The 17,666-nt window shown below is 43.0% G+C and overlaps 1 protein-coding gene across 3 annotated transcripts in view; it reads right to left on the minus strand.

Annotated features, from left to right (window-relative positions):
• LOC102687745 (FERM domain-containing protein 5) overlaps window positions 1-17,666 on the minus strand; it is a 132,200-nt gene that overhangs the window by 9,843 nt on the left and 104,691 nt on the right. For 2 of the 3 annotated variants that reach the window (XM_015343769.2, XM_006628889.3), the window contains exons 5-13: window positions 14,617-14,714; window positions 12,286-12,409; window positions 8,792-8,879; window positions 8,341-8,429; window positions 7,033-7,096; window positions 6,652-6,743; window positions 3,959-4,033; window positions 3,156-3,224; window positions 2,321-2,427 (exon numbers count right to left, since the gene is read on the minus strand). In XM_015343769.2, the coding sequence (XP_015199255.1) occupies window positions 2,321-2,427; window positions 3,156-3,224; window positions 3,959-4,033; window positions 6,652-6,743; window positions 7,033-7,096; window positions 8,341-8,429; window positions 8,792-8,879; window positions 12,286-12,409; window positions 14,617-14,714 (806 nt within the window). The remainder of the gene's footprint in view (window positions 1-2,320; window positions 2,428-3,155; window positions 3,225-3,958; window positions 4,034-6,651; window positions 6,744-7,032; window positions 7,097-8,340; window positions 8,430-8,791; window positions 8,880-12,285; window positions 12,410-14,616; window positions 14,715-17,666) is intronic. The other variant, XM_015343767.2, reaches the window with a different exon arrangement.

The raw sequence follows: 17,666 nt of genomic DNA on the forward strand, positions 1-17,666 counted from the left end.
TGAACCAAGCCAGCATGTGGGATGTTAGAAGTGGCATAAAGAAAAAAGTGCCAGGTGAGCCAAAAAACACATCGAACCCTTAACCACAGACTTGTGCGAGTAAAGAACTACCTGCACTAGCCCTTTGCTTTTAACGCGACGAAGGAGTATCTACCACACAAGAGCAGCACGGGTGCTCCAGCACAATGAAATAATGTCATTCCAAAATGTGTCGGTGCCGTGATGTCAGTCCGCACGTTACCTGCGGAGGTGCTGCTGTAGGGACCAGCATAGAGGCCAGGAGAGATGATGGGCAATCTTTCAGCAGAGCCGCCAGGCTGCAAGTAGGTCTGAGGGAAGCCCAGCAGAGAGGACGCCTGGGGCTGGTCGGATTGGCCGTAACCAGTCAGCGCTGGGAAAAGTGGCAGTGCCCCCACGGCATTCCCAAAGATTCGGGGCCCCAGACTTAGCACCCGTACCCTCACGTCCCGATAGCAGTGGTTGATCATCCTCAGGTGAACATTCACCTTCGTTTTGATCTTGATCAAGCACTTCACCATGGTGGTCCCCCTGGAGTGTTCAGCCCTCTCGATCCCTGCCTCCCTGCTCCTCTCTTGCACGCACACAGCCTAAGCCGTCCCGCAAAGCAGAGGAGGGAGGCTGCGTGGGGAGAAGAGAGAGGCAGGAATGCGTCCTGTCGCATACCCAGAAACCTTTCCCCAGCCTCACAGCAGTGACATAAATGGTGAGGAAGGACGCATGACTTCAGTCCTGACAGGGTCTGCTATTTTCAGAGGCGATATTAATACCCAGGCCGACACAAGGACAGCTGGGGCATTTGTCAACATGGGCTGCAGTATTTTAATAAATTAAACAGCAGGTTGAACTGCAAAAATCTCACACCCAGATTCTGAGCACACAGCATGCACTGTTGGAACTCAACAGTCCTGTGTTACCCTCGCAAAAGGCTTTAGCTTGAATCGAGAAACCAATCCTGGCAGATGTAAGACAGAAAAGGGGGTTCACATTCAATAAAACTAGCCTGCTTTTCTTTAACTGACAGGCTCAGAATCAAATCCCCATGCTCTCAACAAAATAATATTTTTCCTAAAATTAATTGTTTCTATGGAAGAAAACAGTAATCCTCTGCATTGCTGTAGCTAAAGTGTTTAATTTTTAGCAAAAATATAAGAGGCACAAATCCTCCAGAGCACAGTCTGCAAGGGCAGCCCACACCAACAAGGTGTGATGTCAACCTACACACCATAGCAAGAGCTGACTCCTAATGGGCACTTGGCACTCTGATTGCCCCTGCAGGCTTGAGCGCCACTTAGTACAAAGAACAGAATGAGCCTGGAGCTCCACTCTGCTCTGAGTGACAGAGACGCCTGGGAACAGGCTCTGCAGTCCAAGGACCCAGTCCAGAAACACACCTCCTCCCACACCAGACTCAGGTTACCAGCCTCTAGCAGGAGAGATCCTGCTGAGCGTCCTAATGACAGAGCTCAGTTCTTTCTGTTCACAGATAGTGAATAAGAGGATTAGGGCCCCAACCCTTAAGGAAGACTATCTCGAACAACAAGACTGCTTAAAAGAAATCCTTAAGTGCACTGCCTGTTGGCATGAGGTAAAGGAGGTGGCTGGCTGCAGAAAAAAGCAACAGCAAAGATGGACATTAATATGACCAGTCGACCTGCTTCCTACAGCCTGAGAACAATTTCCACAGTCTGCAGGTTGGAAAATGTAAGAGTCAATTCTCCATCTGTGGCCAAAAGGACCATGCGATAGGGCATAATACAGGTTGGGCATTGCTAAGGTTCGGGGTTAGATGGGGGCTGCCAAGGAGACTGTGTATTTACCACACACAATGCCCCGCTGACTCTGGCGGGGCTGCTCGTACGACGGAACTGTGAAGAGCTGTGTGTCTGACTTTCATCCAACAAAATAACTACTTTTTGTTCACCAGGAATACAATTCAGAAGGAAAACGGAAGATGCCCTGATGACAGATACGCTAGAGCGCAAAACATGAGACAGAGGAAAACAGCGCAAGAGCCCTCGCCTTCTGTAATCCATTTAATAGCACAAGAAAGGTTACAATTGGTCCATCTGGTGTTGAGTAGCTTATCGATCCCAGGATCCCATCCAGCTGTGTCCTGAAGGAAGCTAGTTTGTCTGCTTTAACCATATGGCTGGCTAGCTTTTTCCACACAATCCAGGACCCTTGGGGTAAAGAATACGTACCCAGCTCGCTGCCTTGTCACTGCCTATGCGCAGTGCTGGTGGCGACGCTGTGTGATGTGATGAAGTGAGAGGGACTAAGCGAAGGAGTGGGCCCTTACCTTCCATGATGGAGATGTGGACTGCTCTCCGACGTGTGCGCGGCACACTGCTCAAGCGCGGGCCATGCGTTATGGACGGGCAACTCCTGCTGGGCACCAGGCCAGCCCTGTGAGGACAGAAACCCCAGGGTTATGTAGGAGAGGGATTCTGAACTTCCTGCAGGCCTCTCTTCTGGATGGTGTTGGAAGTAGGGTTTAGAGGCTGATCTTTTTCAAAGCGATGCATGCTGGCTTCGCTCACTGTGCAATCAACAGTACCCTGACCTGAGTGTGTGCAATTAGACCAGAAAGTTAGGAAACACTTCACGTAGAAATGTAGGTATCTAGCAATGTAGTTGGAATTGTTCAATAAAGCTGCTAGAGAAGGTTCTTGCCTCAATAATCTTTATAGGTACTTTGATTATTCTTCTTAGGTTCTTCTCAGTTCTTACCATTATAGGTTATTGAGAAAAACACAAAGCCAAACAGCCAAAGCACTAAAATAAGATCTACAACTTCCTCTGTTCTATAAGACTTTGCATTTGCTTATATTATCCTGTAGTGGTTCTACTGCTGACCATCATTAACATTGTCTGTGTATCTCCCCATCAGTATTGTAATGTGGGAAGGTAAAATAATTGATTTGACTGAATGTCATGCAGCACGACTGATATAATGTGCTTTTTAAATCTGACTGTGCCTTTTCTCCTCGGTGCTCTGAAAACTACTGACTTCAGTTTCAAGGGCACAAACACATTATCACCTTGCAGTGTTCAACAAATCAAGTAAACTTCTAGTTCACATGTGTAGTTATCGCTCAGTTGAAAAAAAGCTGATAAAACTCCACTCCTCTTACCTGTGTATTTCAGGAGGTTCTCGTTTGATTTTTGCACTTTGCTCCATCACTTCTTTTGCTACTCTACCGCTAAAACAAAGGGCAAAGAAAAAAAAAAACTCAGACTACAAAACCTGCACTGCAATGTACTTGTCTGAAGGTCTGGTGAAGTGCAAGACAAGTATCTCCTTCAACATAGGACATTTTGAACTCGCTGCACTAGTGTCGGCCTGGAACAGTTTGATTTCATTAACCTCCTGAACTCATTACCTCCAAATTCAATCACATTCCCTCAGAAAACAAAATGCAACCTAAACAGCAAACAGAGTGCGTGCAGAGCAATGGGAACTTCAGTCTTCCCCTCCAGATTTGCATATCTGATCCATCAGGGAAGAGAGAAGAGTACAAGAGGAAGGGAAGAGAACGTTTTAAACTTCCCCCATTTTATTTTCATTCTGCCTTTGTAATGCTTTGACTCAATTCCAACCACTTATGCAAAGACTCAGCTCCTCTCCTGTTGTTGGTTTATTGAATCTGGCAAAAAAACAGCCTTCGGCGAATTGTTTGTGCACGCTATAAAATTATGTGCAATCTTCCTTCAGCTGCACTAGGCCCTCGGTTGATGGTGCGAGCACACAATCTGAAGAACAGCACTGAGACCAAACAGCTTTATATACCCTAAATTGTAAAGGTCCATCGACCACCTTCAGTTCATACTTTGTTTTCTCAGAATTGACTATTTTCACAAGGTGACTACTTTCTTTCCATTTGAAGTTCTCCTTTAACCGTAAAATATTTTCACTCTACTTACTGTTGTTATTTACCTGAATCGGAACCGGCTCCCTTTAAAGAACAGGTTACTGCTGGACACAGTGCGTACCTGGCTCGACTTCTCTAACCTACAGCAAGCAGAACAACAAGGGGACAGAGTTAGAAAAATGTGGTAGGTGATGGTCAGACTTCCAGATCTGAGGAGGAGGCTGGCCAAAGTTCATCTCCCATAGAGACTGATGTAAATAGTGTGCCGATACAAAAAAATGGAATCTCAGCCACATTCAAGGTGCTCAATCTGCAAAGTTTCCATTTTTGTGAAAGAAAAAAAAGTTTCACCACATATAAACACCACATACAAGTTTTTTTTTCTTTGTACACTTGAATCATTGTTTGTAGCTAAATCATTATTGTATGATGTAGCTAAACCATCATCCTTGAAAAATGTATAAAACATTTTACACACCCAATAAAACAATACAGGCACACTTTGCAGAAAACAAATCTTTGAAAACCTAATAACAGAATATTCAACATAGATCCAGTGAAAGCTTTGGGGACTTCTGGGTCCCACCACCTGTAAATACTGCTGCACATCAAAGAAAACTTTTCTGAGTTATTTTTCTAACAAAGAAAACATTCCTATAATATGAGCACCATTTTTATTAAAAAGACCATAAAGAGTTAAAGCAGGAAAGAGAGGAACAGACTTCTCTTAGTTGTAAAGGGTACCAAACGTCTTTTTGGTTTGTTATGGTTTTATCTAGTACATATACTGTACTACTACTCACAGGCTTCCACTACAGGAAGAAAAGCTTTTACTGTATAGTTATTTTCATAAAAGGGAAGCTAAACATGTTTAGCACACTTGAGGGAACATTCACATTTAAGTGTAGAATTTCATTCTGGAGACAGGGCTTTACTGTCGAGCAGACGGGAGGTCATGTTTAATTTACAGACAGGGTAAAGCTTGTTTCCTTACAAGCCATCGAGCCAACATGATCCTTTAGCGTTTCACTCTGTTTCCCCTTTTCCACTTTTTTATTTGTGCATCAAAATCCACAGGGGGCTTTTTATTATTAATCTTTTATTTACCTTTAAAATGTCTTTGATTTACTTCAGTCCTAATGTGATCGTGTTTTCTAAGCCTTATCTGACTGATTTAATACAATCCTCTGTAAGTGGTCATCTCTGCTGCCTGGCTTCCCGAAGTTTAAATTAATGGCTTTCTGTCCTGACGCAACTTTCTTTTCTCGATTCATGTACGAATTTGAACACACAGCTGTACAACGCCAGCTGGCTTTTGTTTTAAAAGTTATACTGCAGTGTACGTTTCTGCGGATGAAAAGCATTTGATCAAGACCATCTGGAAATTAAGTCACTTCTCAGATTGTGTCACAATATTGTAACATTCTGGATAAGATACCTGTACCAACTCACTGACTGAAGTGGAGTGCTTGTCACATAACAATCATAAGAAGAAATAGCAGCATCACTAGATTTCATTCTTTTGTTCTCCACAAATTTTGCTAAAAGCGTAAGCTTCCTATTGGAATATGCAAAGGCACGAAAGAATGAAAAAGGTCTGAATTACGAAGGGACTTTGGGGTAATGAGGCCTCCCCAGCCGCAAACAATTCATTAGTCACAAAGACACAGTCCTCCCTCTCCTGTCCCAGGGAGGTAAATATTTCCCGTGTGTCACTGACAGTGCGCGGCCGAGCTTGAGGACCGCGGAGAGCCGCCAAGCCAGCGAGGCTCAGCTTGTTATCCAGAGGCGGGCTGCTCCTGTAATGCGCTTGCATTGCAGCGCCCATGCAGTCTCCGGGGGCACCTTTGACACATGAGGAGGTACAGTATGGACCTTCTGTGGAACATCTGCGACTGGGGCAGGCTTTATTCTCATTTCACTTATCGGCTTACGCCGTTTATCACCGTACCTCTGCATTCCCATAACCTCCCTGTGTTTATTTAGTGCACCTCTGAGGCCTCATTCTTTGATGCAGAGGAAACAGGAACAGGGCTCGTTATTGCCAGCCGGCCATGTGCAAAGTGACCAAGGCGCACAGCCCTCACCCTGAAGCCACAGCCTCTTGGGTATTGAAAATCTCTCAGCTCAGGCAGGAGGGTCCAGGTGAAGAGGAGGATGGAAACTGATCCTTTATAAAGAGGCTACATGCTAGTGTAATACAACAGTATCTGAACTATTTGGCAATATCCAATATCCAAGGAGGGACATTACCTCTGAAAATGTATTCTGCCTTTTTTCCCTCCATTAGAGAGTTCAGGGTGCCTATCCTAAACTGAAGAGCCAGTTGGTTTTTTTTTAAAAAGACCCACCAAGTCGGAAATCTCTGGGAAATGTTACTTCTAATGTTTCATACTCACTTATTTACAAAACAAATTACTGTATGCAAAAAAGACAGATTCAAATACAATAAATTGCAATGGTAAGGCAAATTAAAAAAAAAAAATTAATAAAAGCTCAGATTCGGGGTGTCAAATACGGTTCCCTCAAGGGGTAAAGGGTATATTGCTCTAGGTTCCAAGTGTAGTTTCACATTGATCTTAATAGACCTAATTATTATGTGATTATTTTAGGATGCAGTTCATTCAAAAACTAGTGGCTAGAAAAGTTGTTCTGGATGCAAGAGTCCCATCTTTCAGTAGAATCAAATAATTAACCTAATTAAGTAACTGAGCTCTTGGATAAGATGAAAAGAAGAACAGACACAGTGACCACTCACTTGTAGAAGGCCTGGTTTTCTACTCCACACTTCCAGAGATGTTTGCAGGCTTCAGGCGTAGGTGCAAAGTATGTCAAAATGATCTTTTTATCCTGCAAACACAAAATAAATAAGTGACAACAGCAATTATCACGATCAACAGTCTCTCTGAGAAAATACATAATACTGATCAGATGCCTCCACTGACAGTCTGCTTCTACCAATAAATGCTTTTACTGTCGGTGTGCTCAATCCCACTGACAAGGTAATGAAAAACATCATCAGTAGCTGTGTTGCATTTCTAAACATTACAATATGTTGAATACTGTTTTTCTCTATGTATAAATCTTCTAAAAGAAGGCTTTAATAAATATGAATCTTTTTAATAATTCAAGCTCTTACCTCCTTCTGATTTGCATATATATGGAATGTCTTTCCTTCAAACTTCAGCTTTGTCACCTCATTCCTACACAGAACAAGGAGAGGAAAAATCACTTCTCAGCTGCTGCAGCCAACGCAGACAGAGTGCCCCACAGCAGCAACGGAGCAACGCTTTATTCCATCTTACATCTTTAAAAATTTACCAGCGCCCGCTGACACGTCAAAGAAACTCAAATGTTACTCAATATACCGTTAAGAAATACATATGATTCTGAAAACGAGACGTCTGGATTTGGCTATAGGCACAGTGGAAAAAACCAAATCCATTGTGGGCACTTTGTGCAGTATTACTACAGAACGAGAAAAGTGCTGATAAAAATAGGAGGGAGAGATATAGTACTGTGGAGCAGTTTTTAAATCAACAGAAGCCTTTTTGCTATTTTGCTTCCATAAATTTTACATGGCTTGCACAGTGGTATAAACACAGAAAGAGGCTGAATAAAAGGTAGGACAAGATTCCTAGGACTCATGATTGAAGAAGCAGATTGGTATTGAATCTCATGGGGATTCCAGAATGACTGCACGCAGGGTGCTGATCTGGGCAACAAAGACCCCCCAAAAAAAGATGCCGAAATCAAAACCCACCCCTAACAATTACACAGATATGCCCGAATCACTTTGTTTAAACAGGGATCTGAACAAAAAGGAACACACATCCAGCCTGGACAAACTACAGACTGGAGCCAGCCTGTCCTCCTGGCCTCTGGATCCACACACAAAGGCAGGGCCATTCTGCCGGGGCTAGCTATCACAGAGACTCTACACACAGTCCTACACCGCAGGGACTGTCAGCACTCCAGAAGGCGCCCTGTACCACACTGCCTTGGAGCTCCTTCACCTCTGCTGCCCAGCCTTGTCTTTACTGAGATAGCCCAGGTGCACCTGTTGTGGTCTCTAAATGAACATCACAGAAAACTATTCCACCTTCGCATGTTGGTCCAGGAAGTATATGCACAGTCTTATACTGCTTTTGTCTGGCACAAACCTAACTCTCTGTGTGTTAATAATGTCTATTGTACACAAACTGAGGCCACCGATTCTTGTATTGGGAGAAACAATGATGTGTCACATACAGACAGTAAGAGTAGCGCAGGGAGGAGGCATCACCATGAGTACAGTGTTTAGATTTGAATTGTTTTCCCCTTCTCTAACCAGAGGTTTTTGCTGGTTTCCGATGCTCCTGTGACTGGATGGACGTCGCCATGCTGTTCCTGTTCTTTAAGAAGAGCAGACACCAAGGTACTTTCAGCAAGGCAGGGCTCCACTCACCACTTGAGAAAATGGATCCTCTTGTTTCCCTGAAGCACCACGAAGCCGAACGGGGTGAAGGCAAGGAAGGCAGGATTTCCTGACACATCCTGATGAAGACGTGGAGAAACAGGCACTGTTCACTTATCGTTTTGTCACATTCTTTTATTTCTAAATGAGTAGCAATGGCCATTTTAAAAAGAAGACTAGTTTACTTCAAAACAACATTGCATGGAAACAAAATACATTATTAGTTACAAGTTTTATGGGGGAGAGGCCAACAATACTAGTTACTAATGCTAATTTAGAAAGATCCTTCCAGAAATGAGCTTCCTGGAAAAATGAGTAGCTATCAGCCAGATGACTGACACAGCCCTATTCTCCTCCTCTAACTTCCTGCCTTTCCTGGGATTAGATCTTCCCAGATCTTTCCTCAGAGTCTTGATCCTACAAAGGATCAACTCCTCTTCACCTTGCAAGGATGAGGATCCACTCCGTACGTCTCCAGCATCTGGGCTTTCTGCAGGAAGTTCAGCTCTGACGTGTCGGGTGACTGTCCGCTGGAAAGCACACAGTTTTTAGGACAGGTCGAACATACCATCCTCACAACAGGGCGATCAGGCGAGCCAGCGGAGGGAACAAACACCCGGTGCTTCCGAACGAGGCCTGCCATTCTTTTCCATCACTTCCCCACTTCCCTTGTGAATTGCTTAATTACAACCCCTCATTCTCTGGATCTGTTCTGTTCATTTTTCTGCCTACGTTGCGTTTGCCTTTGCATTATCTGACTTTGTACTGGAAACTGGGAAGAAGTGAGGATCAGTGGATGTGCTCTGAGTTAATGGACTAGCCTGATCCATCATGGGCATGGTGAATCCGGACAGCTGGTCAATGGGTTTACTGAACAATAAATACCTGTCTTACCCCAGAAGATACCTCTGCGTTTAGGAGTCAATAGTAGAATCAATCAAAACCAACTGACAATAACTGTGATAGGTAATAGGCAGAATCAACAATGCTGCACAATGAGCCTTGTTATAGAGTTGTCTATTATAATGCTTTGTTTTAGACTAAAAATTGAATTCTTTATTTCTTTCTTTCACCATATAACACATTTGAAACAAAGAACAGGAAAATAGATTTCTTTCTGTAAATTCTGATGCCTGTGAAAACTTAATTTAGTCCTACTTCACTTCCTCAGACGTTCCTGGAATTATCAGCTTGTTTGCTTGTTGGTGTTGCAGTTGATCTTTCCAAGTGGGAAGCCAAAAGGTCAAGAATAAGTGAAACCACCCCTGTTGGCAATTACACAGCACCTTCTGCAGTCACCCCAATCCTGCCACAAGAGGGCAACAGAGAGCAATGCTCCTTTAACTATGAAAATCAGATGACTTCGCTGAAGAAAGTGATACAGCATTACTCTAGAGATGTGTGAGCTGCTTTAAGGAAAACAGCTGCATTCTGATTTTAAGTGAAGCTTTTAGCAATGTGTCAGGGGCTGTTGTAAAACACCGATTCTGTCAGTTTCACCCCAAGTCTCTATCTGCATAAAGATCCACATCATATTTCCAGAATGGCTGTCATTGTCCTGTGAGTGATGTCATATTATGCCAATAAGCCTGTCCTATTTGTAAAACATTCAAAGAAGGAGTTGGTGAGAGAGAGATACTTCTTAGAAATCTCGCTCAAATGCCATGTGTTTCCTTTTCTGTGCACTCAGATACAATGCTTTGAAACAGACCGAACCACTTTTTTTCCTTTTCTTTTTGAGCCTACATCTGGACACAAGCATTCTCATCATTAGGAAACAAGTGGCAGCACAGTGGCACAGTGCTCCTTGCACAGAGTTTACTTGTGTTCGCATGTGATTCCTCTGGTGCTCCAGTTTCCTCCCACAGTTCAAAAACACACTGGCAGGTTAATTAGCTCCTGGGAAAATTAGCCCTGGAGTGAGTGTGTGTTCGTGTTTATGTCTATTTGTGCCTTGTAATAGATGGATGTACCCTGCCTTGATCCCATTCCTTGCCAGGATAGGCTCAGGCTCCTCCACACCTCTGAATTGGATAAAGCTGTTAGAAAATGAACAGATGGGATATAAGCCCTGAGCCAGAGGTTTGTGTCAATATTATATGGAGAGGGTGGAAGTGTATTCTGTGGTTTTAGTTGGTATTTAACTAGGAGGTAGAAGATGGAGTCTGTTCAGGTTGATGCGTTGGTACACTGTTCTGCTCTTCTCACAACACGAATGGTTATCATTTGACAATGATACAAGTACTCCATTTTTTCCCTTAATTTTCATATGGTAGATTTTGTTGCTTCCTGGTTACTATAAAAGGAGAAGGTCTTCCCCTTGACTTTATAACAGAGACAGACACTGTGCTACTTGATCACAAGGACACACAGCACATCAGGGGCAGCCTACACCTACTGAACCTCAGCACTCACAAATCTTCCACACATTAGTTATTTAGGGATATTCCATTTTATATTGTGCAGGCATTTCATCTACAGTATATGGTACAGTATATACAGACAAATATATGTAGGAATTAAATGAGAAATATGTAGATATTCCTTATTCAATTCCTTCAATAATAGGGTGGCTTTGGACCGTATTATAATTTCTAAACAGACATCCCTTGCTAATGGAATTGTCCTATTTGTCTGCAAAAACACTGCACTACTGCCAGGGTGGTGCAAGATGAACTTATGCTTATGCAATAAAGAAAACAGAAATGACACAGAAAAAGGCTGATGACGCACAGTGACTATCCAGTTGAATGATTTTACAAGGTTTTAAAATCCACTGTTAATGAACACGCTAATGAAAACCTCAAGCACTTACTGTACCTCGAACACTGCAAGAACAGTTGGAAAGTTGTAGATTTTGAAGCTTGTATCCTACTGCAAGTAGCTGGCATTTAGATAATGGATTGTGAAGTCTCTCTAATAAATGTTTCTGTGAACACCACAGCTCCAGAAAAGCCACAGGCCTGTGGCATCAGTCCTGCCCTGGCACTGCCATCAATCATGTCTTGAACCGAGTCCGGACCCGGTTTGGGACAGCATGATTCATGCTCCTGCCTGCCCTTATCAATACCAACGCGTGTTAGAAATCTGCTCTGTTCTTGTCTTAAGCTGCTCATGTAAATAGCTTCTTGTGAACTGTTTTTTCTAATGTTTTTATATTAGTTGGATGGCAGCCTTCATTACAGCTAAGCTTGGAACTTTTGTATTCTTACATGTACTTACCAGTAACTATTGAAAGAGGTGTAAATTTGAATATATTGGGCTATGAATAACCTGCTTGCTGTGTGGTTTAGGCACAGCTTTATTTTTTTTTTTTCTGGATGCATATAGTTTCAAAGTAACCACTTTATGTGAAGCCAACCACATTACATCTGCAGTGGAAGATCACACGTTTCCCAGAACACTTCCTATTCTTTCCGCACATTTACTCTGGTTTTCTAATATTCTAAGTTACACCATGTTTTCCTGGGCTATACAATGGTAATACCATACTTTTCCAGAATGAAGGGCTTAAGTGAAGGGATTTAGAGCAAGAGAATCAAGAGAGGTCCCCCTGGATCCCTTCTTGGGTCAATGACTCCACACAGGGAGTCTACAGTAGCTTTAGGTCTGGTTCTCTAACTGTAAAAAACACCAGAGAAGAAGACTAACCATTGGAGGTACAGTATACATTTACAGGGGGCATTACTGAAATCTCATGAAACTGACTTGGACATTGCAAAGCTCTGTTGGTCTGTGGAAAGGCTGTCTCTAGAAGGATTTGGGAGCATTTTTCAATTCAGCATGTGTTTGTTTTAAAAATCAGTGGGGATCACACTGAAGCCAGGGATATACAGCATCTTATGCACCACTATACACCCAAGTCAGCCAGCTCCCTGCTAGTGTTACCGATATCGTGATGTTGACGGCCATGATGGACAGAAAGGTATGCCTCACCTCAGCTCAGTCTTATGAATCTCTGCAATCCTGCGCTCCAGCTTCTCTGAGTGTTTGGGGAAGAACTGGAACTTGGAGCTGTAGCCTTCAGGGTGCTTGCCAGGGTCGTAGTCCCCAATTTCAGCTAGAAAAGAAAAATATGCCCCATTTAAACCTGCAAATGAGAGGCATGTGTTTCAAAGACCTGATGCACTGGTTCATACAGTAGGAAGACCAGAACGTATCAGCTAGAATGGTCTAGGTGGATGCCCAATAAGTACATTTATCATTTATATACTGTATGACCTGCAGCAGCACAGGGCCTCTCACAGGCACAAAGTGGGACTTCACCCTGGATGAGATTCCAGGTCATAACAGACCATATACAGGGGGACAAGTTTAGATACACCAGTTCACTTAGCCAACACCACATTGGACCACCTGGAAACAAACTAGCAGACATGGGCAGAATATGCAACGGCATACTGAATGCATTCTAGTATGGAAATGAATTCAGGACCCAACAACTAGGAGACACAAGGCTTACTGCAGTATGACTGTGCCAGTCCCCTTTAGCATTATTTACAGAACTACAACCCAGAGTAAATCCATGTTAGTTTGTAGAGATGCAGGCTCAGCTGAAATGAGGCTACTGTTCCAGTTTATGAGACATCATACAGTAGTTTTTTACAAAATACAACAAAACCCTGCTACTGGACCACCATACAGGAATCTTGGCACAAACAAAATCAGTTCAAATCAATAAAACGTAATTTACAAATGACTGTAGACTCTTAACATACAAGGGGCAGCAGATCTGTTCTAAAATGGACACATAAGATGACGTTTCTTTGTCCTGAAATTAAGGTCATTAAAAGGAAAATTAGGCAATCAAAACCAACAAAAGCAACCAAATTTAGACAATTCACACAACCTAAAATTTTCCTAACCAAATCTGAAAGGGTTTAACATGTCAATAAAAAATGAGAGTAACTACGTCCAATAGAGAGAAACACATTTGCCTTTGTTCTAGAGCAGCTCAAGTCCCACGTGCCTGCAGAAAGCATCTAATTGTATAAAAAACGCTTGAAGAGCGTAAAAACAGAGTTCTTACATTGCTACCCGTAATACATAATGAAACAGAACCAAGCCCAGGTGGGGTTTTAAATTTGCAAAGATGTGCAATGGTTAGTCTGGGGTTTACTTGTCACAGCACTTGCAAAGTGAAACCGGCTTTACTTTGCGTATCTGCTGGGGAGAAATGGTCTCACTGCGCTAACATTCTCCAATTAACTGACAAAGCAACACGTCTTTAATTCAATCAGAACAATGCCACGAGAGGCACAGCAGCCCTCTTGGCAAAACCTGTAAAGGCAGCTGCAGCAGTTTTCCCCACTGTAAGACAACAGTGCTAACAGTGCTCCAGGTAGGTGCACGTTCACTGGGCAGGGAATACCACGCTTGAAGAAGGTCAGCATTTCTTTTAATTTCCAGAACACATCAGAACAGCCTTTTACTCCCTTCGTGGTCAATGTCGCCATGTCTGAAACAGCGACGGTTAGTACTCCATCAGTACTAACTGGCATGCCTAACTGGTATTTTTGGTAACAGATGAGGAGACTGCCATGCCTCTAACTGCTTCCTCTCCACATCACAGTTTAATTTCCCTCCTGTCTCTCTCTGGCTGCTTAGCCGGGGCTGTGGGAATGGCTCATTATCCAGAATTGATCCTGTAACATGCTTTTAACACACCAATCTTTCCCTCCACTGCACTGAGCATGCCTGGCCCAATTATAGCAGCATTTCCATGACTAGCACACCGTAACCCTTCAGGTGGGAGTCAATGTTAAGCCTCTCCTAATCAACTGAAGCAGACACTCTTACGTCTATTTAAAGTTTTTTAGAAAAAAAATATGATTCACAACTGTGAACATGTCAGAACATCCAGCTATGCACCCTTCTGTGTTTGGGTCTGATGAATTTTGGTGCTAGCTGTGTTACCACACAGACCTGTCACAATCAGTTTCTGTTTTACTATGCAGCACATGCACTGCACAAGTCACTTGCTTCGATATACAGAAAACTGCACATTTAGACTTCAGGATAAACATGCATATTGCAAAAGTTTCTGTTGCATACTCTGCAACATGTCAAAATATATTTTTTCCTATTCTTTTTGATCACGTGTCAATGACCCCTCTGTACTTTATACATCTTGGAGAAATACATTGGGCTTCCGTAAAGAAATATTTATGTGGGCATCACAGTGCCCTGTTGCAGATAGAATAATGTACTTTGAGAACTAATACATTCTTCAAGAAAGACATATTTGTCTTTGTCAAATCTGATTACCTTGTAAGATGTAAGCAGCCAGGATCGCAGCATCCGATGTCTTGCACAGGAGGCGACCATGGTACAGATCTCTCTTGATCTGCAGGAAGACTAGATACCTGAAACAAGGGAAGAAGAGTTCTTGTAAAAAAAACTCCTTGATCTCCTCAGTACAGAGAGGAAAACCAGGTCTGTGCTGTAAGTGTCGTGTTGTTGATGAACGTGTAGGTTGGGCTTTTCCCTCCAGACCAGAATTTCAGACACATGGGAAAACTTTCAAATTCTTTTTGCTCTTGTAAGAGGCCAGCCCTTGTCTGGATCACTTTCAACAGAAAGCTGCTGTCTTAGCTTAGACAATAACAGAAAGCTTAACTATGAATACTGGGTGTAACTGGAGCCGGTGCAGGCTCCCGCGAAGCGTAGTTCAGGACCCTATGCAGACAGTATAATCCGGAAGTAAGTGGAGAAGGACACCCGGGGAAGGTACAGTAGGATTGGGTGGGTAGACAGACAGGTGGGGATGATGATGGTGATCCGGTGCTCGGGGGGCGTGGCAAGAGCAAACAGGTCCAGGCAGTGCAAAAGGGGGAATCCGGGGTGCAGTCCAAAGTCCAAAACCGGGGGATCCATCCAAGACGAAACGAACACAGTTAAAATCCAGAACAGGATCCGGAACACGGACAGGGAATAAAACCAGGATGGTCAGGACGCCGTGATGAAGCCTGTGCCGTCGGATGTCTCCTGGACCTGCTGGTATGGTCCATCTCCCAGTGCTGAGCCAGGAATAGCGGGAGCGCCAGGATTAAATATGGAGACTGAACAGGGGGCAGGTGCATGTAAACAGCTAAAATACGAAAGGGCCGGAGCGCCCTTAAGAGGAGGGATTACGATCCTGACACTGGGCAGCTCAGCTGCTTACTGGTTTTCAAAAATGAAAACTGAGAGTCTCCATAAGATGCTTCTTAGACTTCAGTCTCTTCTTTTAGAATTTTCCAAAGTTTCTCACAAATATTATAAAATTAACCAAGTGTGAGTAAAGTTCCCCATTTGGTCACTGCTCGCTCTGGTGATTTTTCTGCTCTCCATCTCCAGACAGAAGGTACAAAGCCTCTTCTTCCTGGTGTTTAAAATGTCACACATTGTCAATTGTTTCCACTTATCTTCTCCCCACAGCCTGCTGGACAAAGGCTGCCTTCTTACACTCTTCTGAAAAAATCCAGTCTTCAGCTATCTTCACCCATTGTTCCACAAGTTCTCTTCTCATAAGAAGAGAGAAAAAACAAGTAGTTGATCTATCTCATGTCTGGTCTCCGGCTGCATTTAAAATGGCGGTTAGGAAAACGGGGAGCAGTCCTTCAGGTTAGAGCAAATAGCTCTGGAAATCCTCCTGTTGCCAAGGGCTGAGCTGGTGAAGGAGACTAAGGCTCACAGGAGCAGGGGACAGCTAGGTTTCCCAGCTGTCAATCATCCCCGGCACTGGGTGTTTACAACAATGCATACAACTTGTTTAGGTCTAATAAAACTGCTGCAGCCAACTGGCTGACTGACATTTAAGAAAGATAAAGAAAACCAATTTAGAGGAAACAGATAGTACTGAAGAAGACAGAACTCAGAATACATTATTTCTTTTCTAGTTTACAAGCAGTTTTATAGTGGATTATTTGCAGCCAAAAAAAAACATTACATCACAGTCAGGAAGGCAATTGTTTAAAATCTATTCTAGCAAATATGCTGGATGTCCAAAAAAGCATAATCAATACATCTATGAATAAATATACATATTGAAAGCAGCGTTACCACCACTGTCAGATCTCAGAAGCTAAGCAAGACTAGATTGTTACAGAACTCAGATGGGAGACCTCTAAGGAGAACCATGTAACTGCTGTGTTGTTGATGAACCAGTAGGTGGTGCTCTTCTCTCCTGACCATAATTTCCAAACCAATGCCCCTGTCTGGCGGCATGTACTGTGCTGTTTGAGGCCCTGTCCTTCGGGTAAGATGTAAAAAAACTGAACTCTAAGGCTCCTAACTTTACTGTAGGTCTCATGACGCGGATCATAATAGGTGGGCTGCTGACCCAGGGGTCCTGGATAAATTCTACTCTGGGCCTATACAATCAGGCCTCCCTAATGTGCCTCCTTAACCTAGCTGCTGAATTTCTCACCACCTGACCTGCTGTGGCGCGAGGCTGCTGTGGAAAGAAGAGGCTACACTTCAATGGTGGGTTCCTACTTTATATGAACCACTATGGGATAAAAGCACTACATAAATGCAATTATTGTTATAGTTTATACATACAGTACGTATCAATTATATTAATATATACTGTATGTGTAAATACATAACCTGTATGGATGCTGACAGATGTGACAGAGGTGTATATGATTGTATATGGCCCAAGAATTAGCTCATACACAAAATAAAAAAGATTAAAAAGGGATGCTGCAAGCTTCTGTCAGCCCTGACTAATTGTGCTGTTTATTTCATAGCTCCAAATGTACCTGCCTCTATAGTGATGAAGCAATATATCAGGCCCTGCACATTGCAGATGTATCCAAAGTAACTTATGAGCTAAAGGCGAAGGTGCCAGCCCTGGATATAGTCACTCTGTGAGCCATTTTTTATGGTGCTCCTGGCTCCCGTGTTAATGATCAGATGTTGTGAGTCTGTGACCAGAATAAATTAAGGATCCTTGTATATTTAATTCCTAATGCGGGAAACACATGCTTTATGGCCCTGGAGCCAAACCAAAGGAATCAAACAGCACAAGAAAGCCCTAAAGCAGTGACGTGCTTTCAGCCACAGAGACAAACCTCCAAAACAATAGAACACCCAGAAATCAGACATAGACCATATCTCCACAGCCTATTCTAGAGCACAAGAAAACCATACGGTTTATTGGTTTATTGGGTAACACTTTTGATTAAGCTGTATGAACAATTTATTTCATTTAGACTCTTACTAATCAATTGAATAAACAAACTGAAGTTCTGTGGATGAAAATATTTATAGATGCACAGTGGGGAGGACACTACCTTAACCCTACAACATAACTGAGTAATTATGAATGC

This window comes from Lepisosteus oculatus, chromosome 5, assembly GCF_040954835.1.
Source record: "Lepisosteus oculatus isolate fLepOcu1 chromosome 5, fLepOcu1.hap2, whole genome shotgun sequence".
NCBI lineage: Eukaryota > Metazoa > Chordata > Actinopteri > Semionotiformes > Lepisosteidae > Lepisosteus > Lepisosteus oculatus.